This window comes from Uloborus diversus, chromosome 5 (assembly GCF_026930045.1).
Source record: "Uloborus diversus isolate 005 chromosome 5, Udiv.v.3.1, whole genome shotgun sequence".
Classification (NCBI taxonomy): domain Eukaryota; kingdom Metazoa; phylum Arthropoda; class Arachnida; order Araneae; family Uloboridae; genus Uloborus; species Uloborus diversus.
Window position 1 is genome coordinate 67,361,347 of NC_072735.1, and position 24,490 is coordinate 67,385,836.

Consider the following 24,490-nt stretch of genomic DNA (forward strand, 5'->3'; position numbering starts at 1 on the left):
AAATTCATGTTTCTAAACCAAATATTTATATTTAAAAAAAAGAAAGAAAAACATTCAGTAGCGAATAAATCTTCTGATTCAAATGTACTTGTTTACTTATTTGCACATTTTCAAATGTATATAAATTAATAGGTTCAGAAATTCCTGAACATAGGTTTTGATTCCTGACATTGAACGTAGCAGTGGGTCGCATGGATTAGTTTTGCGGGCTGTATGTTGGGCAGTATTGTTTTAGAGTATTAGAATTCCCCTATTTCTTTGTTTTATCACCTGACTAAAGATCTACATTTTCTAAAACTTTCAACAAATTGAGATAAACTCTGATAAATTTAGTTTTTACGTATAATGGAAACAAACTCAGATGCAACTGAATTGCATTTTTTAAGTGGGCGTGGCAAAATCAAGAATGTGCAAGTTCGCTACTACAGAATATAAAAAGTCTTGAAAATAATGGTAAACGCAAAACGAGTGATGTTCAAGCAGTAAAATCACATTGCAAAAGAAGACGAGCGGCTGCTACAGAAATGGGATGTAATGAGATTTCAAAATTCAGAATTGTTTTTGCGATCATTAAATTTTCCAGTTTTAATATGTAAGACTGTTAAATCACTCAATATTTCGGATGCTCTTTTAGCAAATGTTACTCTTTCCCCAGGACTTTTTTTTCATGACTTTAAATAATTTTCTATGACTTTGAACGAAAATTTCAATTTTCCATGACTTTTCCAGGTCTGAAATACGCTAAATTTTTTTCCATGACTTTCCAGGATTTCCATGATCCGTACGAACCCTGTACCACTAGTAACAAATAAAATATTAGTAAAATAACTTACTTCTTTTCCTGATGGTGACTATTATTCACAGAACAGCCTGAAGCAAGAAGTGGCTGAACAAAATTAGCTTTTACATTAACTGATTTTGCCTGACTGCTGAAATTACAGCCTGGAGCAGCATGGATATCTGAATCAAATACAAAAATTATAAACCACATTAAAAAAGCACAAAATTTGCAATAAAATAAAATTAAATAATGCTGGCAAGGGAAAATAATAATGCTGGTAATGGATTAATGCAGTGGCGTTAAAAAAAAGTTTCAAGCATATGAAAAAATGTAGGTTCCCTTTCCTTGCAATGACGAAGGGTGAAATTAGCTGCTGTTTATTTCCTTATAAAGAACATTTCTTAATATTACAATTGCTATATTGGTGTAGAAATCACAAACTTAACTTTTCTGTTTTTATATGTAAGATGCGTGTGCCTAATAAAGTCACAATAAGGCATTTTTTTACGTAGGATTGCAAAAATTCGCTGATCTTTTTTTACAGTAAATTTTGTTTCTTCATGGTTTTCTGTAGGTTACTAATAGTAAAAAAGTAGTTAATTCTTCTAGAAGGTCTAACATGTCTGCTACAAATAATAGTTGCTTCAGTAGCTGTAACATGAAAAAGTCTCCAAAATAGTTGTCACATGTAGAAAATAGTTTCTATATTAGTCTCCCATTAAAATAAAAGCATTAATGTCATAATAATGTAATAACACTTTGACAAATTGATATTTCCCGGCTGTGTGGTGTGTAAGTGGGATCATTCAAAGCAGAGGGTTAGATCTACACCCAGGGCAAACTTTTGAAGAATGTTCCCTTAAATAACCCATGAAAAAAAAAAAAAAAAAAACTCAAAAATGCTCAAGATTGTAGTCCTGCAGTTTTAAATGAACATTGAAGAACCAACTGATGTATTCTGGTATAATTTCAGTGTCTGACTGTTAAAGACAACAGTAAAAGACTACAGAACTGCCGAGAGTCAAAGCCCTTGTCAGTTTGGTTGGTAGGTTCCCCTCCCTTCATGAGACTTAATTATATTACTCCAACTCTGAGCTGGGCCCCTTCAAGGTCAGTTTCAGACGAGGCTGAGATAGCTTCTCATCAGTCCTGAAAGACTGATGGGGTAAAAAACGCTAAGGAACACTGCATTCATGACATTTTGGATTGCATGGAAATTAGTGCTTGTTTTCAAAAAATAACAGCAGTAAGGCTACAAGAAATTAAACTTTTATTGACTGAACACAAAAAGCTCACAAAAATAACAGCAGTGGAAACGAACAGTTCACAAAAACAGCCATTGCAAAAAATGAACCCTTTGTAAAAATAGTGATTATGCAAATGAAACTTATCATGCAAAAAATGAACATAACTCATTTATGATTGTGAATATCTTTCTTACATCTCATTTTTCTACTTTGTAAAACTCTTATTTTCAAAAACAATAAAGGTGGTAAAGCATTCCCTTTTATTATTTTTTGGAAAGTAGATGGTAAAATTAGAAGCGAATTTCTTTTTTTTTTTTGCAATTAGTTCATCCAAAGAAAAAAAACAGGAATTTTTAAAACTATTTTAGTACTTTTTTCATGAAAATAGTTGCCTTTTTTGTGCATGCCATTTTTTACCATAGGTCCTGTATGGAAAGAAGGATTTGACATTACGCTGTCAACAATTGGCTTTTTTTTTTTTCTTTTTCACGTAACCAGAAGGTTTTCCTACCACAGATAACTTATATAGACATATTTAAGTCTTTTATATCGTGCTTTATCCTTTTCTTTTGTGTAGGGCTCTCACATTGTCATAGGATCAAAATTTTCAATACCTTGTTTTTTAACATTTATTAAAGTACAGCCAAGCCCAGACTTGGTTTTGGGCAAAAATGACAGCCAATTAAATTTACTCCATCAACATTATGAGCAATTTTCTTGTAAAATAGGAGTTTGGGTCAACATTTGGCCAAAAAAAAAAGAAGATTAAAGCAAAAAATTTTCATTTTTTTGAAAAAACGATCCATCTTTGAAGAGCAATGTCTCAAAACTCTTAATTGTACTGCATGCGGGTTGAACTTAAATTGTTGCAAATTTAATGTTTTTTAAAATCGTAAATGACAGTTAATATCAAAAAATACATTTAGGGGTTATAAGGAGGGAACTGAAAAATAATCTGAAAATTTTCTTAGTTTCTCATGAGTTACACAACAAGCACAGATTATTCAAAATTGCAAACTTGGATTCACACTACCCTATATGATCCAAACACCATATTGAAAAATCAAAACTGTATCGCACCTTGGGATTTTAGCCTTTTTTATGCACAGTTTCACTGAACTACTTTACTTTCTTGTGCAAAGAAAAGGGTCTATTGTCTTCTTCACAAAAAACTTCTCTCAAATTTTAACAAATCTTCCCTTCAATTAATTCTAAACAAGTTATGACTTTTTATTTCCATAATGTCTGTAAATATTTACATGTAAATTTGTAGGTTATCAAAAAGTGAATTTTGACTGTGGTTGAATCCATTTTGACGAGTTTTGTCACACCATCTGTATCTCTATGCATGCATGCACATCTGGCATCACACAAAAACAGTTAGTTGTAGAAGGTTTAAATTTTGTATATACTATTCAAGCAGAGCCAAAGTTTTACATCTCCTTTTTTGACTGCAATAAAATATTACAAAGGGAATTTTTACATTCTTTGGAGTAAATCAAAGTTGATTTCCAATTATTTTACGAGTGCAGTTATTATCTCCAAGGCAACCCATGGGGAAGGGGGGGGGGGGTACTGATGAGTAGTTTGTACCATTCAAAGTGTTGTTAACACCAGGGCTACGGAGTCGTTGGAAAAATGGCCAACTCCGACTCCTGGATTTTAAAACGGCCAACTCTGACTCCGGCATTTTTATTTATTTATTTTTTAAACCTCCCTCTCCTCATGGGAAGGGGGGGGGAGAGAAACATAAAACAGAGATTGAAATATGAATTCCTTTTTATGAAATTTTCGCGTTGTATTTTATTGAAACCTAAGATGCATACCATGTTAAAAGTTCAATTTGAAAATCAAACTATCCAATAGTAGCGATTTCTAAAGTAAGATTCAACAAAGGCAAATCATTACATTCTAAAGTAAGGCAACAAAACTGTTTGCTGACAGTTGCTATCAGTTAAATAAAGTTTCAAAAAAATGCAAACTATGATATGGAGTAGGTAGCTGTTACAGAAAGGTCGACAAACAATCAAGCCAGCTCGTTGCACCAATGAGTTATTTGCTTATTAGTAGGCCTTTATACATGTAATCAAATTAACTGGTAGTCAGTTTTTTAAAAAATGCAAGGAGAATCAGTGAAAATTAAAGAAAACAAAAGAAACCCGGAGTCAGCATGTTTTCGAATGACTCCTACTCCTTTACCCCAAAATCAGTCCGATTTAGACTCCGACTCCACAGCCCTGGTTAACACCAACCCCTCATTAACTTTTAATTACTCATTGTATGTTGTTAAATAAGTTTTACAGAAGCAAAAGATTTCTATTTCATAATTTTAATCATAATCCTTTTTAGCTACTAGAAATGTAACTTAAAATACAAATTAATCACCTTAAATTAAACAGACCATCAAACTTTTGAAACTCTACTATATATTTCTAAATAACAATACACGTAAAAAATTTGTAAATTCTCTTACCAGTGCCCATGAACAGTGTAATTTCATTTGCACGAGGCATAAAAGAAAAGGAAGTGATGATTCCATAACGACTTTTAATCCACATTGGCAATCTTTCAATGGAGGGAAACTTTTGCCGAGAAACAGATGCTTTCATGCTAGGAACTACTTGGGATGGCTTATTGACCTAAAATTAAATGAAGCTACTCTTTAGAAACTGTTCAATAAATATTAATACAGTGAAGCACCATTTGAAGATTTCTCCTTTATAAATTTTAATCACTTATGCTCTTTTTTAATACGTCACTGTAGGGTCCAATACATATTAACATGCATCTAATATACGTTTTTTTTCATTTATATGCTTTTTTCATGCAGTCCTTTTTAAATATTTATAAAAGGTGTTTCACTGTATTTGCTCTTTTACTTTCAGGGATCATTACTTTTTAAATGTCCACATCAAATACACACTTAAAAGTGCAAAATAACAACCTGCACAGATAAATAAATAATGGTAATGCATGCAAATGCTTTTAATCACTTCAATATATTCATCATTGCAAGAATTTTTGTGATATTTGGTACCCAGATACGACAAAATAAAACACACTTCTTTTATTTTCAAACGTAAAGTTTTAGCATAATATATGGAAAGTTTATTACATGCGCAAAATATTTCTTTATTCTTAATCCGTGGTTCCCCCCCCCCTTTTTTTTCAAATCCTGGCCAAAATCCGAAAACAACTCCTTGTGCTGTAGTAGGTTAGTTTCACTAAGAAAACTATAAAACTATTTTTTCTATGTTGCACTATAGTTCTTAAAAAGAAGCTAAATAAATTATTGCAAAACATCAAAGTACAAACACTGATACACACTAAAATGATAATCATAAAAGAAAGTAAACAAAATTATTCCAACAAATTGACTGATTTCTTATAAGTATTATGTTAGCTTGGAAAAAACTCTTAATGGAGCAGTTATGGAATAAATACTTTCTTAGTCCAGTCAATGTGTGGTAGTTTAAGTTTTACATTAGGTTCTACATTTAAGTTGCCACTATGTTTCTGTTTCAGGAAAGAAAAGGGCTTTTTCAAAGTATAAAAAGGGGAAGAGGATAAAAAAATTTAGTCTTTTTCTGAGACATGCGAAAAATATTAAAAAAAGGAATCAGTGAATCATCTTTAAAAATAAATATTTCAAAAAACTGCCACGGGATCAGTGGCATACACAGCAACCCCTCCCCCTCCCTGCGGCACCAGGGGGGGGGGTGCAAGAGGTATGAGGGTGCACACTCTGAAAAAATAAGTTAAACTTTTTATTTAATCTTATAGGGAAGGGACGGAGGGAGTGCCAAAGTCTATGTACGCTATTGCAGAGGATAACTATATGAGATTTCTTTTTTCCTGTTAAGTTCGACGGATCTTTAAACTTACATTTTCTAGATGAAGATTGCATATCCAGAGTTTTAATAGGAATACATCACGATACAAATTTCTTACGAAACAAATTTTGGAACATTTGTTTCCAAGTTTGTGCGATCGTCACTATTGGTGCTTTTCAATATAACAATATTGAACAAAACAACTGGCCCACATGGAGCAGCTTTGTGCGCCCTAGGTTGGGCACCACCAGCGGCATGCACAGAGGGGGAGGGGGCAAAAGGGACACCTGTCAGTCCGGGCCGGAGATTTTTAAAATGAGGAATGAAATATGCATAGGGACGTAGGGGTCAACAATACATGATACCATATCATGTAATTCTTCAGCATCACACCATTTTCAGAATTTTTTAGAAGTAAACAATTATAAAGTTTAATGAAAGTGCTTAGTAAAATTTATGTATGACTATTGCTAATTAATCCATTTTTACTAACATAGTAAATTTGAATATGTGACATTTTGAACAAAACTATAACCAAATAAACAAAACCAAAATATTAACTTACAATAATATGAAAATTTGTACTATTTCCAATGTGGTTCAGATTCATTTGCCATATCACTGGCTTTTCTGAATACAAAATAACAACAGTTGTGGGAGAATAAGCTTTTTGTTTCCAGCGTGGTCGTACATCCAAAGTTACACTTGGAAAGTACCCTTTCCTGAATTCAGTAGGACTATCTCCAGACAAAGGGCTGCCGAGACTCAAAACATACACTTCCTACAAAAGAAAACACTAACTATATTATAGAAATTGAAAAAAAAAAATAGCACAAGATTTATTAACATTGCAAATATACACTGCTGGCCTCTGGGGAGCCGTACAGATTTTGTTGCAGGGAGGCCCAAAATTTCTAGATCCAGGCCTGATCTAAAACCTAACTTAGCATTACTTTATTTTAGTTGGATGAGATTAGAAAGACTGATGAACATGCAAGTAGAAGGGAATTCGGGGGGAGGGGGATAGATATATTCTGCATAGCATGGAAAGTAATTAAAATTCAACAGCATTACTTGCTTAAATTACTTGTTTTAACATTGCGAATCTGGCAGTAAAGGCTCAAATGTTTGATTGTTGGGTTGTGCCTTATATTTCCCACCGAAGTGTTCAGTTATCGCCCAGTAGTACACAGAACAAAGGATAAAAAGGAAGAACATCCATTGCAAACACCTCAGTAACATCCCCTCAGGTCAGATCATAGTAACACACATAGCAGTATTAACCCTTTAACTACCCTCTACATCAAACTGCAGGGCTGGAACAGGCTGTTGCCCCCGATTCAATGAAAATAGCCTCCAAGGAAGAAAAAAAAAGAGAAAAAATAAAAGTAAAAGACAGCTTCTTTTGGACAAACCTCAAAGCAATCCAACTAAAAAGAAACGGAATTTAATTCATGTCGTTTAACTGATGGTGATGATCCACCCAACGCATGAACGGATGAGAGCGCCAGTAGAAATGACAATGATGACGCACAATATGACATTTGTGAAGGATTCTATTCATGTGACATAGTGAAACTTGGTTAAGATGTTAGAACAGTTTCTTAAATTATTTCTTTGTTTTTCCAACACTTCTTACATAGGAGATATTAGGAACAACTGGTGGATGGTATTAGAAGCATGGAGCATCTTTTTGGGAACTGAAAAAAAGTTATTGAACAGCTATTTTTTACTAACACATGACAAACATACTGATGAAATCAAAATTTTATTGCGTGAATACTTAGCCACATAATATCACATCAACTTCAGACCAATTTTATACTTTTTTTGCGAAATATATGCACTTTTGTAAAGCAAATGGGCGATATTTGGCAGGGCCAACGAGACTTCATGTCAGCCTAGTGGGAAACTGAGGGCCCGGCTCAGAATCAGAGTAGTATAGGTTTTATGGGGGGGGGGGGGCAGCAACCAAATTGATAAGGGCTTGACCTTGGCTCTCGGCGGTCTCGATATTTTTACCCCTACCTTACTGTGGTTCACCTGCCCAGGGCAGTATAGCTACTTAACAAGTCATTTTTAGACATAGCTTTTTTCACTTGCTACTGTGAGATTTCTTACAACTCAGAAACATATGTACACAATTTTCCTTGAAAACTTATACTTTGCTTATGATGGTTTCATTCAAGTATACAGTTGAGGAAAGGAAAAATATTTACTATTTCTAAAGTTCAAGTGTTTTTTAATACATTTGCTTATTTAATCATTGCCATTTTTCAAACATACTTAAAAGAAAAGTTTGACTGATTTGACATCACAGCTTGTTTTAGTAAAATGGAAAAATTTATTTATTTTAGTCATGCTGTTTTTAAATCATAATTAATTGTAATCGGGAAAACATACCTGTGTTCCTGATGCAGTGTCGCTTGACTGACAACCAACAACTTCAGTTGGTTCCTCAACTACTGGCATAACATAGGTAGAATGGAAATATTGTTCCACTTTACATCCATTAAAATTTTCAATATTATCTAAATTATCAAAAAGAGATGGTAAAAAATAAGACACTTATAACAATAAAATTAAAAGGAAATAATGCAGTTCACCCTTTTTTTAATCAGGAAAATCGAGACAACTACAAACTTAGCATTTTTGTGGCGGCAGGGACTCCAAATGAATTCTAAATTTGTCACGGGAGGGGAGGGGGGGGTATTTTGGGAAATTTTGAACAATTTTTTGACATAATTTCGAGCATTGGGGAAAAAATTCTCTCTCTGGAAATTTTGGAGAATTTTCTCTTTGCGTAAACTTTTGCTTAAACCAGAGTTCCTTTCAACGAATTTAAGATTTTATCAATTTGGCAAGGTGGCTAATTCTTAGCTTGGGTCCTGCTTGACAATTTTAGATATAAATAATTGTTTCTAAGTAAATATTGGCAACAGTTACAAAAGTTTGTCGCTAGAATATTTTCGAGCATTGGGAAAAAAAATTTTCTCCTAGCCTAAACTTTTGCTTAAACTAAAGTTCCTTTCAACAAGTTTAAGATTTTATCACATTTGGCATGGTGGCCAATGCTTAGCTTGGGTCCTGCTTAACAGTTTTAGAAATAAATAATTGTTTCTATGTAAATATTGGCAACAGCTACAAAAGTTTGTCGCTAGAATGTTTACAATCAGCTTTGATGAATGTGTTATGGTTTTAAAAGAAAAATTCTGCATTTTTGTTTGAAAAAAGCTAGTATACATAAAGTACATGCCATGTTCAAATAAATTAAATGCATGGCAAAATGAGTTTATTGCACAAAAACACACAAAAAAAAAGGTGTATACGTGTTCACTATACAAAGTGACAAAATTTGATAGATGAGAATAAAATAAGGGAGGAATCAGCGGGGAGGGAAAAAGAAATAAGTCTTACTCAAAATTTTATTTATCATGATTCTAAAAATTCTTTTGAAAATAAAAACAGGAAAAACATCTAACTTTCTCAAGTTTTACATCACACTAAAGTAGAATTAAAAAACCTGGCAAAAGTTAGAATTTGTCCGATAACTAAAGAACAAATAATAAGAGTTAATGCTGCTCTCTTTTTTAATGATGCAAAGTGGAAATAAGTAACTTTCCTTTCTCATTTTTTTTTAAATTAGTGTAAAAATACAATACATACATACATATAATCTAGTTTTAATAAGTTATTTTTCCTTTAAAGATGCCTCGGTTCGCCGACTTGTTCACTTTTTACCTTCTTGACAATAGAAAAATTGTGTACAGTGATTGACAATATCTACAAGTACAGTATCCTCTTGTTACATTGCTCCTTGTTATAGCGCTGATTCAGATATATTGTACTTTTCCTTTGTCTCTAAAAAATTATAAATATACATACATTTCAAAAATGTTGCTTTATATTTCACACCACAGTAGTTTTTTTTTTTTTTTTTTTTCAACAGCTTCTTCTTTGCTTAACCAATGAACAAAACAGGCATATTTTCCACACACTTAGTTCATTATAGCTCAAACTGCTACTTCGATTCATACTCCACCATAAAACAAAATATTTAAAATATTAAAGAAAAATTAGAAGACTAGTTTTCTTTTGATTTTATTAAGAAAAGCATCTTAATATGAAAAAAAAACTAATGTTTATGTTGAGGCACATGTAGTTAATTTTATATTAATTAAATCCTTACTTTTTATGACCTCGGTTATATCGCATTTTTAGCTATATCGAGCTTTTTGTTGTCTTTTGACAAGCGCGATATAACTAGAGTTACTGGGTATGGCAGACACAGAATTTAGAAATTGTGTTGTTGAATGTAGCCATCTACGAAATTTTTATTTCGAAATAGAGGTAAATAAATCTAAAAAATACCAAAAATTAAATTGCATCAAATGAGTTGTACCTTTAACGGAAAAGTACCTTTGATTACAATAATGTTATTTATTATTTACCTTGTACAGAAAGGCACATAATTGAATAAACTAAGACTAGAGTTAGGGCAAAGCAGATTGTCATAGCTGAGTAATTCAAGGAATCATTTCTTGAGTGCTTGTACAGGCTCCTTTAGGAAACCATACCAAAACTGAAAATAAAAATTCATTGTTTTTAGTATTAAAAGTTTTTATTAAATTTAACTAGAAATACAGAATTATAACATGAAATATAATTGCAAAGGGGATAAAATTCAAATTTTAGAAGTGGAAGAAATATTTCCTCTATGCTGTACATATGAAGGAGATTACAATTTTGTACGAAAGGAGAGAAACAATAGCAAAATTATTAGACTATTCCAATCTAATGTGTTGTGTATTCTCAAATTGCAAAATTTTATATTTTGTTGCCTTCAGTTTTTTTCACAACTTTATCTAAATTCTCAAACATTGCTTGCTTTTATTCCATTAACTTTTAACATATTCTAAAAGTTCACCTGTTAACTGGGTTGTGGTTAAAATGAAATATTTTTTCACACACAATGGTAGCAGCTCCTCTACAGATGAACATGCAAACAGGGAGTGCACAGAGTGGGAGAAGGGACACCTGTTAGCCTGGCCCGATCCTCCCAATATTTTTAAAACTAGGGATGAAATATAGGGGTAAGCAATATGGAGGGGGCCTGGAAAAGTCATTTGTGACAAGTCCCAAAATTTCTGAGCATGCCCCTGCATGCAAACATGATGAAAATGAAGAAGTAAATTTAAGAAACATAATTAAATTTGATTAAATGTTGGAGCAGTCGGGGCTTCTTCAATTACGGAACACATTGGACCAGTCTAAATAATATTTAAAGTATTGATAATTTTTATTTTAATTCATGAACAACAAATAGCACTCACAGTCCTACAAATCCTATAAGGAATTTACATGGTAAATTTACGTTGAAACAAATATTATTGCTATTTCTGCAGCAACTTGTTGCAGCAACATTGCTGTAGTTTTACTTTTTTAAATGGTTTTCATGAAGAATCTTTACTAATAATAAAGCTGAAGAGTTTCTCTGTCTGGATCTCTGTGACTCACATAGCGCCTAGACTGTTCGGCCAATGTTCATGAAATTAGGCACAAAATTAGTTTGTAGCATGGGGGTATGCACCTCAAAGTGATTTTTCAAAAATTTAATTTTGCTCTTTTTCTATTCCAATTTTAAGAACATTTTACTGAGCAGATTATCATAATTTGGATGATTAAATTTCTAAATTATCATAACATGGAACTGTAACATAGGCGAGCAAATTGGCAAGAAATTCACCATCCATTATTTGTAAATATACAGGCGAACCAAATGACCTTTTAATTTTCTACTATATGCAAAGCCGTACCAGTATTGCTAGTGGAGTAATAAATTGAACTCTTCTTCTAAAGTAGATTCCTTTGATACTTAATTATTTAGTTTTGTTTTGCTGTTGTGAAGAAAAAAGATTATAAGAATATCTTTTCCGCCCAATGATCCGGGGTAAGTTGGTCCACTTTTAGAGAATCCACAAAAAGTGAAAACTTTCAGATGAATTAGAAAAGCAAAATTTTAGTAATTAGAAGTAATGAAGTCAATGAAAACCTAAGCTAAATTGATTCTTGAGAAAATGTAGATGGTTGTGGCATAAACAGCAAAGTAGAAGTTGGTTTATTTAATATTTTATTTTGCTATATTGCTCTCAATATAAAAAAATTTAATAAATTGAAAATTTTCAAAAAAAAAAAAAAGGGATGTTGAAAAATATTTAAGGAAACTGATGGTAGAAAACTAATTTGTTTGTTTATTTTTTGATGAGACAAAAAAGGAAAATTGATCAACGTGATCCAACTCCTCCCACTACCAGATAGATTTTGGTGAATTTTCAAGATCCCCCCCCCCCCCGCTTGTTTTTTAATACACTAAACACTAAAGTACTGTAAGTTATTAAAAGCTCTTGTTCCGCTTAAAAGCAGTTTATGATAGCAAGTGTATAAGAAGCCAAAGGGGAGAAAACACCGACTGTATAATATCCTGTTAAATTTTCGTAGTGCTCCGTAGAACAAAAGGTTGGCATATTCTACTACTTATTAAAATCTTTTGACATTTGGTTCTTGGCTAAACTTTGCCACTTTGAGCGAGCATTAACAGACCTGGTTTAATGAATAAATGATGAATTCTGCATATAGCGAAGTTCGTTATAATGAACTTCAAGGGACCACAAATTTTTATCGCTGTTACGGGAATTTCGTTGAAAGCAATGCAACAGCAATTAGATTGGGACTTAAAATTCACTTTGTTGAAAAAGAAAGTTTGTTGTATTTGTATGCGTTGTAACGGGATTTCACTGTATTTGTTTTAGAAGGGGCATTTCGCCTACTTTTTTACTGTTTCAATTTTTCTTCATAAAAGTCATTAATAGGGAAGTTGCAACCTATTAAATGTTCATATTTTGGCTATTGTATATTGTTAATTGACCCTCAAAACTAAAAAATTCACCATCGCTGAATTTTAAAACACCGTGGTTGATTTTTAATGAATTTTTAAAAATCCACGCGCAAAAGTGTGCGCTTCTGAAACGTCACGAGCCTACGTCACAGGGCGCGAATGGGCAGCCTTCCCCCGAAGATCCCTTGTTTTCGCTAGGAACATTTTGAGCGCGGATATTTTTATTGTTTAGAAATTCAATAATCCTTTTGAACACACTATGGAGGCCGGATTCGTTAAAGCACAATCTAAATAATCTTCCTCAAATAATATCAAACATGATATTCGAATATTTCCGAGAGAATGAGAGGTTTAATGTTCCAGAAACGCGAGGAGTTTAATGCGAGGAGATAAGCCTTTTATGTTTCGTCTTCAGAGTCGAATGCACGTTCTTCGGTTTCTCCCATGACATGGGAACTGGTTTCGCTAGCGTTTCTCTCCTACCGGAAGAGCGTATGACGTCACTACCTATGCCATTTGACGTCACAAGGGTTTGAAGTTTAAAAATTAATTTAAAAAAAAATACTTATCGTATCGCAAAATTTTTTTCACCTATGATGTTCATACATGTTACTCTATCATATAAAAATAAAATTGAAAAATCGAAAACTTCCCTATTAAATCCCTATTTTTTAAGAAGCAGTATGAGCAAGACAATGTCAGACTAAGTGCTTTAACCACTTTCAATTGAAAACAGCTTGATAAGTAACACATAGATTCAAGGAAAATGTTGTTGCTTTGTTTGCCACAAAAATAAATTCATAAAATAGAAACATATTTTTAAAAGCAACTTGTAAGTAATGTCATGTATGCATATTGAATTTTCTAAATTTGTTTAGTGCTCCTTTTAAATGACTCACATGCTGCCACTAATACCTGGACCACAAATGCAATCGGCATGGAAAATGCTTCCTAATACCTGGACCACAAATGCAATCGGCATGGAAAATGCTTCGTTATAGTACGAAATCTTTCATTACATCAGGAAATGAGTTGAACAAGTTCAACCGTAATAGATTAATTAACATTTTTAACCCTTATGAAAGAAGCCCATTCATGCAAAACATTGTTAATGTTTTCTATGAATGTTTGGAAAAGTTAGTTTGATTATGCTCCCTTATGAGCTTGTTGTTGGTTTTACACCAACAAAAGCGTGAGTTTATAGGTCTCTTAGATAATGTTGCTTTACAATGCTCAAAAGTTATTTTATGAAGTTTAAATTTGAATAGAAATTTACTCGATTGCTGTGTGACGTTTGGAAACATGCAGACTTTTATTTTGGCTGCAAAACTGAGTTACTCTAAAAAGATACTGAGCTTGAGTATTTGATCAAATACAAACTCAGCTCACTCAGTTTTTTAGATTTGAATTCTTTCTAACAACAAACTTGACTTCAACTAATTTTCGAAGGAAATTGAAGATTACAAGCTTTAGCAAAAATGCCGAAGACCGTTCAAGTGACATCAAAAAACAAAATTAAATTATTTCCACAGAAAATCAGACTAATGTACCCGTTGCATTAAAAGCGTATTTAAATCACTGACAATTGGTTCAAAAATGACAAAATCAAAAACACATGTAAACTTTGATGTATCAGCATAACTGCGTCAAATTCATTCAAAAGTTTCGATTGAATAACAATGACACAAGAGAATACATACATACATACTTATGTATGCGTAGTTATATTTACCCAGTGGACAGGCATTGAAAGCGGTGTATTTACTGGTAAAAATCATTAAAGTATTGTAAACGAAGTAAAACTCAATTCCTTCTTTTGTTTCAGTTAATATTACTTAGAAACACCTTGTCATTAAAATATCTCAGAAGTAATTTGTATCAGGAGTTCTTTTAAATTTGCTTCAACCACTACGCATTGCTTTAGCCTTTTGCTTGTAAACATTACAAATAACACGTACATTGGCACCGAGCCAAAAGAAAGTTGCATTACAGTTACTTGATACTTTTAACTGCATTAGCGACTTATTCAATTTAAATTTGGATTTGAACGCAAATTTTCCGGAAAAATTAATTATTTAAAAGCATTTGACTGCTTCTAACTAATATTTGAAAGGACGTTGCTACTACTCCTCGAAAATAAGCAGCTATGATTGGCTAACGTAGTCTACTCCAGTAGAGACTACTTATTGGCAAAATAATCGCTCATTTTGGCGAAAAACTTCTAATTCTACAGGAAATAAATTACATGACGAATTATACAGTTGGAAATGGTTAAGAGGAATATGTATTGGAAAGGAGATCTCTTAATACTCTAATGGAGACTTTTGGGGAATGTTTTTCTTTTTATAATATAGCTTGAGTTCTTGAGTATTAAATGTCCTCATTCACAGGGGTACCCACCTAGGGGGAGGATCATGGCATTTTTAGGGAGGTTCTTTTAGGGGTATTTTTTTCATTCGGGAGGGACTCTTGCTCGGGTGTTTTTTGCGACATTGAGAAGAGATGCGCCCTTGTCCATCGGGGATGAGCACCCCTGTCATTCAAATGAAGCTTTTCAGGGACTACTGTCCTTAATTTGATGCGTCGCTTGAACAGGACCGTTGACGTTATTTAGGTTTAATTAGGTTTTTAAGGGGGTAGTTTTAAGTGATATGTTTATCCTCATTTTAGAGGGACTCTCTTTATGGGGGGGGGGGGGTACTCCGGTCATAGCCGCCCATATGGGCGGCAAGTGAGGGCTCAAGCTCTCCCCCCTTAGAACTCACCGAGGCGTCCCCCTAAGGGCAAGGGCGCACCCCTCTCAATATTGAGCTCCTCCCCCCAAATGAGAAAAATACCCCTCCCTATAAATATTTTAATGGCGCAGTATGCGCCATGACCCCCCCCCCCCCTATCCCAGGTGGGCACCCTCGGAAATCAGAGCTTTCTTGATTTTAGTACTTTTTCTTTGCAAAAATGTATTAACATTTCTCTAGCTACTAATGAATAAAAGTTATCAAAAATGTCAAATTTTAATAACTCTAATCAGTACAGAAATCGGTTTCCACGGGGAAAATATATCCTGCTACACCATGGGGAAAATATCTGGTCTCCCTCTTCTCAAAATGTTGCATATGGGCGCCCATTTTCCGGGATCAATATGATATATCAAGGGGTTAAATGGAGTTAGGACACCGCTCATGAGAAAGATTTAGGCACTCTTTTGATACTATTAAACTGTTTCTTCATTCCAAGTTTGTCTCTTTTGGGGATCGGGAGGTGTCAACTGCCCCCCCCCCCCCCTGTCATAAAAAATTTTTTGGACTAATGTCAACTACTATACTTTATCTTAATGAACATTGGCAAGGTCGAACGCTATTCCGAAACTGTTGATTTTTTTTGTTCAGCATCATTTTTAGTATTTCTTCAGGTTTTTAATCCGACACTGCCTCTGTTTCGGTTTCTGACTTTGTATGAATATCGCGCGTCAGCATTACGTTAACGTCATATGTTCCTAAGCATGAATCTTGCTTTGTAACCGTGTTTCTGATCTACACAAAGACAGCACGACAGCTTATTTGGACGATATAGTTATGAATTCCCTACTGTATATATGCACAATGGGAGAGGGGAGCATGAGTGTCCTCGGTTCCAGGGCTGGATTTACGTCACAAACATACTACTAGGGGAAGGACCCTACAGATTTTGGGGCACAAAATTTATAGATCCGGTCCTGCTCAGTTTAAAGTAAAATAAAAAACAGAGCCCCTTCAAGAAAAAAATTGGGCCTACCAATACAGGGCCGCCAGAGCTTGAGTTTTCCTTCAAGATCTTATAGTTTTTTCAATCGGAGGCTACCCTCCTTTGTCCAAATAACGGGCCTGACCTCCCCCCCCCCCTCCCCACGACTATATGGTCTATTGTGGCAATTGTCCCTGATAAAAAAAAAAGTACTTTGTGCTTAATAACTAATACGAATGCGACGACCAGCCAGCCAGGGGGCGGATACAGAAAAATCATTTGGAGAGGGTACGGAAAATTGAATAGCCCCCCCCCCCCCCCGCGTCACCTTCGATGTTTTATAACAAAGTTTTAATGACTTTATTTTTAAAGGTGCATGTTTTTTATTTCTCCTTTAGATCGAGGAATTTACTTCGAAGTACATGAATATTATGCACTAAAATACTTTTAATGTAGCCCGAAAACATCTTTAACGTTTCAAGCCATTTAAATACTAAACCCAATATAATGTCACCGAGATGCTAGACAATGAGCAGTTTTACTCAGGAACATTGCCGTTAAGATTATAACAGAAGAGCAAAGCTATTAAATAAACCCATACTTCACTTGTTTTTTTTAAATTAATTTATAAAGAAAATCATAACATATAAGTTTTACTGAAGAATTCAGAAACTATATTTGTGTGAATTTCAAAACAATTGCTGATTTGTTCTTGAAACCATGATACAGTTGAGATAACGTATTGATACTACATGCCGTTTCCATTAAAAATCATGGTTTTTCCCAAGAAACTACCATATGATTTCTTTCATTTTGCATTTTTCATGAGCTGAAAAAAAAATCGCAAATAGGTTCTTCGATCAAAATGACTCTTTTAGGAGCACCTACAAATTAAAAAAAAAAAAAAAAAATTTAAAATAAAAAAAATATCAAAATAATTATTGATTCCATCAAAGAAGAATTAGTGGACGAATCGCGATAATACGGTCCCTTGAATTCGAAACTAGTGAGTTAAATGTATTCTGCAACTCTGAGCCTCTGACTCCAGTAATACTTCCTTAGCAAGCAAATATGCTGTGTGTGTTTTGTGTTCTTTTTAATTAACTACGTAAAAAATGCAAAAGAAAAGTCAAGTAATAACTAAAATAGTGAAATTAATTTATCCTTTGGGGAAGGGGGGGGGGCGCAACTTCCAGCCAGTCTAGCATAGATTAGGGTTGGTGACAAAACACCTCCTGAAACGGTGGTCCAAAAAAAAAAAAAAAACTCAAAACCATTTATTCCTAGAAAGGAAAAAAAGTGCGATTTTTCCGTTCATGTCATAGTTAGGAACATTACAGAAGTGGGAAAAGCAGATTCTGTAGATCGAATTTGGAGTTTAGGTTAGAGTAGGGGGGGAAAAAAAGCGCCAAGAATAATCTTTTCACGGGTTGATCGGTAAAATAAATTTAAGTGATCGATATGCTAATTAATGAACGTATCTCAACTCCACATCAAGGAAAATTGATATTCCGTTGAGATTCTTGAGTCATTAAATACAAAATTAATCAAAAAATTTATTTTTTTTTTTTCTTCCCATAATAGGAGAAAACAAATATTAAATATGTATACTCAAACCCCAAATAATGAGGGAATTAATAAAATATTTATAAACGAATAAAAATTTTGTTTTAAATATTTATTTAGCGAGACTAATTTTTGTCGTCATGGTTACAAATCGTTTTCATTCAAGGCTTACCTCAAATAGTTTTTGCATAAAGGTTTTTTTTTTTTTTTTTTGTGTGTGTGTAAAATCAAGTATTTTCAGGAAAAACATCTAAAAATACTTAATTCTGGTAAAGATAAAGGTATAACATTATACGTTGTAAGTTTAATCTTTATGAAAAGTGCACGAGTGCAATTTGGTCATTCTTTATTACCTCATCCTAATTACTAGTTTTTTTTTTTAAGAATATGCCTCCTTTTACCTAACCTAGAAAATCATTGGTCATGATATGATGAGTGTGAATTTGTCCTTTACTTCCATTCTATACATAGAAACTCAACAAGTAGGGTCCTATCGCAATTTGTGATTTTGAAAAACATAATTTGAATTCAAGACGTCAAAATTCAAATGAATGCCAGGGCCTTTTTTTTTCTTTTTTTCAAGTTACAACAATTTATGCGTTTTCAAGTAAAATTGTGAAATTAAAGTTTGTGTGTGGTCTTTGTATTACTGTGGGGTCTTTTGACCAGAATGGGCTATGCTGCAAATGCTTGAAAAAAATGACAATCTTGAAAAAGAGAGGAAAGAAACAAACTTTTGAGCAACCAAACTTCAAATGATTAAAATGTTTTTTTTTTTTCCCACCACACTTCTAAGATTTATATGAAATGGCTAGATGTAGCTGTTAAAAAATATAGTAGCTAATTTGAGAGGTTGCAGAAATTTTTTTAACAATCTGGTAGAAAACATAAAATATACAGACACATAGATTTGATACAAGAACTTTATTTATAGCTTCCAAAAATATATGCATAGTAGGTACCAATTCAAATGATCAAATCTTTATTTCTTTATGAATGAAACAGAAATATATCAGTTTAACAAATTAGATTTGATCAAAAGATCCTAATTCAAGGGAAATGGAGCAAGCCTCCAAACAATATGGCAAAAACCTTTTAAAAATTAACCAATTCCTCTTAAATGAATTGTTATGAGGCATGTTATGTCTTCAGATACTTCCACCCTTTTTTGATGACAAGCAGACAAATTACACAAAATAATTTCAATATTTTGCCCCAATGTCTCGTTAGTTCTACCATTATCCTGCTTCACACTGTTCCTTCAATGTTCGATGTAGGATGCCTTTAAAGATGTCTTAACAAGCTTCTAGGCAAATATCTAGAAAAAGGAGGATCCAAGCTTTAAATCTTCAAGAATATGCTCCTACAGTCTTCCATTGCGCTTAAAAATCTACTTTCTTTTCATTTGAACTATTTTACAAAAATTATGGGTGCTATTAACAAAGATGGGGTAAGAGATATCAAGACATGAAAGAAACAGGTGATCTAAAGAAGCTCCAAACATCTCTATATGGAGTAAAACTGCGTAACACTTTTTCATCAGGGGAGTGTAAAGAGGTGTCAGAAGGTATAAAAAATTATTTAACAAATACACAGTAAAAAATTATTTAGGTTAGCTATGCCAATCACTAAATTCGAGAGATCAATGAGCCTGAACTGTTATCTTTTGCTAACAGCACAGTTAGCTTTTGCTCCTCAGATGTGTAGACAAAATACTATATAGTACAGTTAACTCTCAATCACTGTACTCAAAGTCCTGAAAAAAAAACGGCTGTAACCTTTGAGTTACGGGAAGCAACCACAGCCTTCTCAAGAGTTAGGGACCCAATGAAATCTATGAGATAAAAAAAAATATTAGAATTAGAGTCAACTGCATAACACAAATCAATGAATAATAAAGTTAGAACATAAGAAAAAATTCATGTACACTTGTTACTTGATGATTTTAAAGTTGAATAATTTCCTCCTTGATTACTTATTACAGATTAAAACTCCTGAAATATCACATATTCATACTTTTGTTGAATCAGTTATTACTCTTCAGGCTCAGACTAAATTGAAAAGCATAAGCAGAGGAAATGACAGCAAATGAAGCCAATTCTCTCTACTATGTGCCATTTAGTCAGGAATTTTCAGTTTTTGCATCTGCACATGCGGACATTTTGCACTGCATACTTCTTGGACTGAAGGGGAAAAAACAACTTAATTTAAAACTTAAATGCACAAATATTGCCATGCATCATAATCATACTGGAATAATACACAATGCATTGTTTTTTCTCCTTTTTCAGACATCAAATTGCAGTTGGTTCTCTGTTTAACGACATTCTATTGAATGACTTTTCATAGTACCAGATACTCCACTGCAGTTTTAGAAGTATTCTATTTAAGTACGATTTTTTGCGGTCCCCTGAAAGTCGTTAGATAGAGTCAACTGTATTATATTTCTCATCTATTTCTAATTAAATCATTTATTTAATAGTTTTAATAGGTTAACAAGCTGTTTTTAATAGCTTACTCTGCTTAACTTTTTTTGAACACAAATCAATAAACAATCACAAGTTAGAACACATGGGAAAAAGTTCATGTAGACTTGTGTCATTTATCAACTTTTAAAAATACTACTAAGATAAGTAAAAATACTACTTTATCTACTTTAAAAATACTACATACAACTAAAGTTGTATGATTTTCTACTTGATTACCTCTTACAGATGAAAACCCTTGAAACATCGTACAGATCCATACTTCTGTTGATTCAGTTGTTACTCTTCAGGCTCAGGCTAAACTGAAAAGTACAAGCAGAGGAAATGACTGACAGTAAATGAAGCCAAATCTCTCTACCATGTACCATTCAGTAAGGAATTCAGTTTCTGAAGCTGCACGCCCAAAATACTTCTTTAACTGTGGGGGGAAAAAACAATGTAATTTCAATCTTAAATGCAACAATATTACAATGCATCACAATGGAATAGTAAGCAATTTCATGAGTTTTCTCTGTTTTCATAAATAAATTGTTATATTTCTGTTGTCTATTACACCAGGTTTCTACTTACTCAGATGAACAATATAGAATAGCATCCAAAAGGAGAACAATTATAATAAATTAATATGAATTTCTGCCTTCTGTGCATAGAAAAAAAATCAAGAATAACAAATATCAAGCGGGGAAATGCTTTGCACACAATGCATTTTAACCTGGAGTGCTCACAGACATATAAGATAAACACACCACTTGTGATCAGTGCTTCAGTAGTGGCCACTTCAAGGTTAATACTTGAGAAAATAGGATTCCAGGTCTCCCAATGGATTCAAAAGTGCATCAAACATCATTTACACCTCAATAGCGAAATATTAAATACATTGTAACATTTTACCTGCATCAAATCATATTATTGACATGCAAGGTCGAGCGAAACAATTTTGTAATAGATTAACTAGGTGCACCAATTTTTAAATAAATATTTGATTCTTTAAGAATTGAAGTTTTCAATACTGTTTTTTTGGGCACTTATCTAGTTCTTTTGTGAAACATAAATCAAACTTAATTATTAAAATTTGATCTTACCAATTATCCTTGGGTACTTTTCGTTCGTTCATGCGCGTCAAACCATTGCAGTCGCCTAACGTCATAGTTGCCATAAACTCCAGGTCAAAATCACTAACGATTTAGCTGTTATTTACATCCACTCGACAAGATGCTGTCCATCTTTAGATAAAAGTAGCCTCACAAAAACTGGACCAGTAATGCATTGCCATGAAAAGAAAAAAGCCAGGAATATAACACAAACATTACAGTGCAACAAGAATAACACACAGTAAAAGAGCTATAAAAACACTATTGAAAAGATATTACATGAAGCAATTTGGCAATGGGTAATTATTTTAAGTATAAAATAATTACCCATTGCTATTTTAATTGCCTGTTGAGCTGTAGGAGCTCTTAGTATAAAAAATGGCAGGTAATGCAATAAATGTATTATCAAACAGAAAGCTGCATTTATGTTGATTAAAAATACACCAAATCGAGGTCCCCAAAACACCAGATATCTTGTTTGGTGACTAAATACGGTTCATAAAACCAATCATCAGCAAACTTAGGGTCATTAATGAATTGCGACACATTTTGAGCAGTGTATTTATTTATAACCTTATAAAACAGCTAATACATGCAAGGTAGTATTATTTTTTAAAGAGGAAGCAAATTGTAAGAAAATTAGATTATATTTCTTATAGTTCGGTGTACTGGTCAACATACAAAACTTATACTCACTTATAGATTTCCTTTCATTTTTGTTTTCTTTCCTTTTTTTGGCACTCTCGCCCGCCAAAAACATTGGTGTATTTTAATTTGTAATACACCAATTCGACAGTTCCATGTTTTTAACGTGTCGAATATGAACATCACTCGTCAATTTAGCAGTATCTTGCACATCAAAATGCACAAAATTCTCTTCTTCCGTAATTTGTCTTGTAAGCTTTCAAATGAGGAAAACTTCGCCCCTACTTCAAAAGTCATTCCTCCATAATTACAATAATTAGATCATTAAAATACTATCCATATAGGAAAGTATGCTGAGCAAAAACGAGGCACAGTTGTTGCTCGCTGGAAAAAACAACGCGAACGTGATCGCCAAATATCGAGGACGTCTGAAACCACGCCAAGTTACTACAAAGGTTGCTAGAAAAATCGAGGAGTAGCAGACACTTCCTCAGAGGACATCAATTTGTGACGGACATTGATGAAAAAATATGAAAACGAGGTGCTTGATGCAAAAATATCGGTATTAATCTTCATAATTTTCTCAAAAACAAATAGTTTTACAAAGAAATTTATTGAAATTTGTTTCAATATTAAAACTAAAGAAGAGAACTACTTTGTTGTGAATCTGTAGGTTAAAGTTACGGATAACAGACTTATTGGCTTGCTACTTTGACGGATACGGATGAGCTACATAAAAATTTTAAATTAAAATCGCAAATTTTCAGTGAAGAAATATTTTGCTTACAAACTATCATGTCTGGTTGTTTAGATAATATACATTTTACTCGTCCGGAATGGTTGGATCTTGGAGAAAAAAGAAATTCCGTAGCTTCTATAGTTTCTGGTTGCTTGGTAACTTTTTCCCTTGCATCAAATATAACAAATTAAAATTTAATACTGTGAACATTTTTATTTGTCACTATTACACATTATGTTTATTGCAAATTCAACCTCAAACTCATATCTGGTTCCTTTTATTATTTGATAGTGCTATTGTAGCTTTTGAAGAATCAATTTTTGCTAATTTAATTAGATGTTAGGTTTTCTTGAACTATGAAATTAATATAGCTTGCTTTTAAGACCAGTGTTAAAAACAAGAATTTAAATATATGTGGCAGGATGAAGATTAAAATACGTTTTTCCGGTGTTTAAAAAAATCTTGGCACCAATTTTGATGAATTAAAAATGTAGGTATGAGGTTGAAAAGCAGTGAGTTACCGCCTTCAAACCTACTGCGAAGGGAGAAACACAGTATGCAAAATAAGAACAGTCTGGTTGTAAGATCTAGAGACTTCAGTTTCATCATTGTTATGGACTTATCAGTCAAGAATAAGTCTATAACGGAGCTGGAGGCAGATATTATCTCAATGAAGTTGAGGGATGCATTGAGTTCATAACAAGGATGAAACTGCAGGCTCTGGATGTCGTAACTGGCTTGTCAGTATTGTGCTTGTATGAGAGGCTGCAATGAATAAACGTTATAAAGAAATAATGAAAGTTGTAGTTGCAGAACAATGAGTCAGAGGATTTTAGGCATTGAATTTAGCACCTAGAATTTGAAATCTGTCCTTGAAATGGAAAATTCATGTTGAAAATATGTAACTGATTATTTCTAATACTACAGCCTTAAGCTATGGCAATGGTTCCCTACCTGGGAGGGTGTGCCACCAAAGAGGGGCAAAGAAGCAGTTCAAGGGGTGTATAAAAGAACAAATTAAGTTTTGCTCATTTTTATGGTCACATATGAACATTATATAACAGTCAGGTTTGCAATGCACCTGGAAAACCTGGGAATGTCAGGGAATTCCTTCCAAATTTTTTCATCTGATTGGTGAAACTGCTCAGGAAAATGCTGCTTTGGTAAATGTGTTCCGGATATGCTTTTTTTGTGTATACAGTAGACCCTTGTTTTACGCGGGGGTTATGTTCCTTGGAAATGCCACGTGATTTGAAACGACGTAAATTAAGACTTAATATTAGTTTTAAATTAGGGGTTAGTTTCTGTAGATAAAAAAAATACTTCATTCTAGTGATGACTTATTGTATAATAAGTTTAATGTGTACTCATATTGATTTCTATGCACAGCATGCATAAAGAAAACGCAAATTAATTTAGTGTTTATGAAAAGATGATGGCTATGATAGCCTTTTGACAGTCAAGAATTTTCTCTGTAGTTCTTTGCA

At 33.2% G+C, this 24,490-nt stretch overlaps 1 protein-coding gene across 1 annotated transcript in view; it reads right to left on the minus strand.

Annotated features, from left to right (window-relative positions):
* LOC129222956 (transforming growth factor beta receptor type 3-like) overlaps positions 1–10,376 on the minus strand; it is a 44,320-nt gene extending 33,944 nt beyond the window's left edge. The window contains exons 1-5 of the mRNA XM_054857518.1: positions 10,313–10,376; positions 8,265–8,392; positions 6,427–6,642; positions 4,502–4,667; positions 834–960 (exon numbers count right to left, since the gene is read on the minus strand). Coding sequence (XP_054713493.1) covers positions 834–960; positions 4,502–4,667; positions 6,427–6,642; positions 8,265–8,392; positions 10,313–10,376 — 701 coding nt within the window. The remainder of the gene's footprint in view (positions 1–833; positions 961–4,501; positions 4,668–6,426; positions 6,643–8,264; positions 8,393–10,312) is intronic.
* Positions 10,377–24,490: the final 14,114 nt, after the last annotated feature.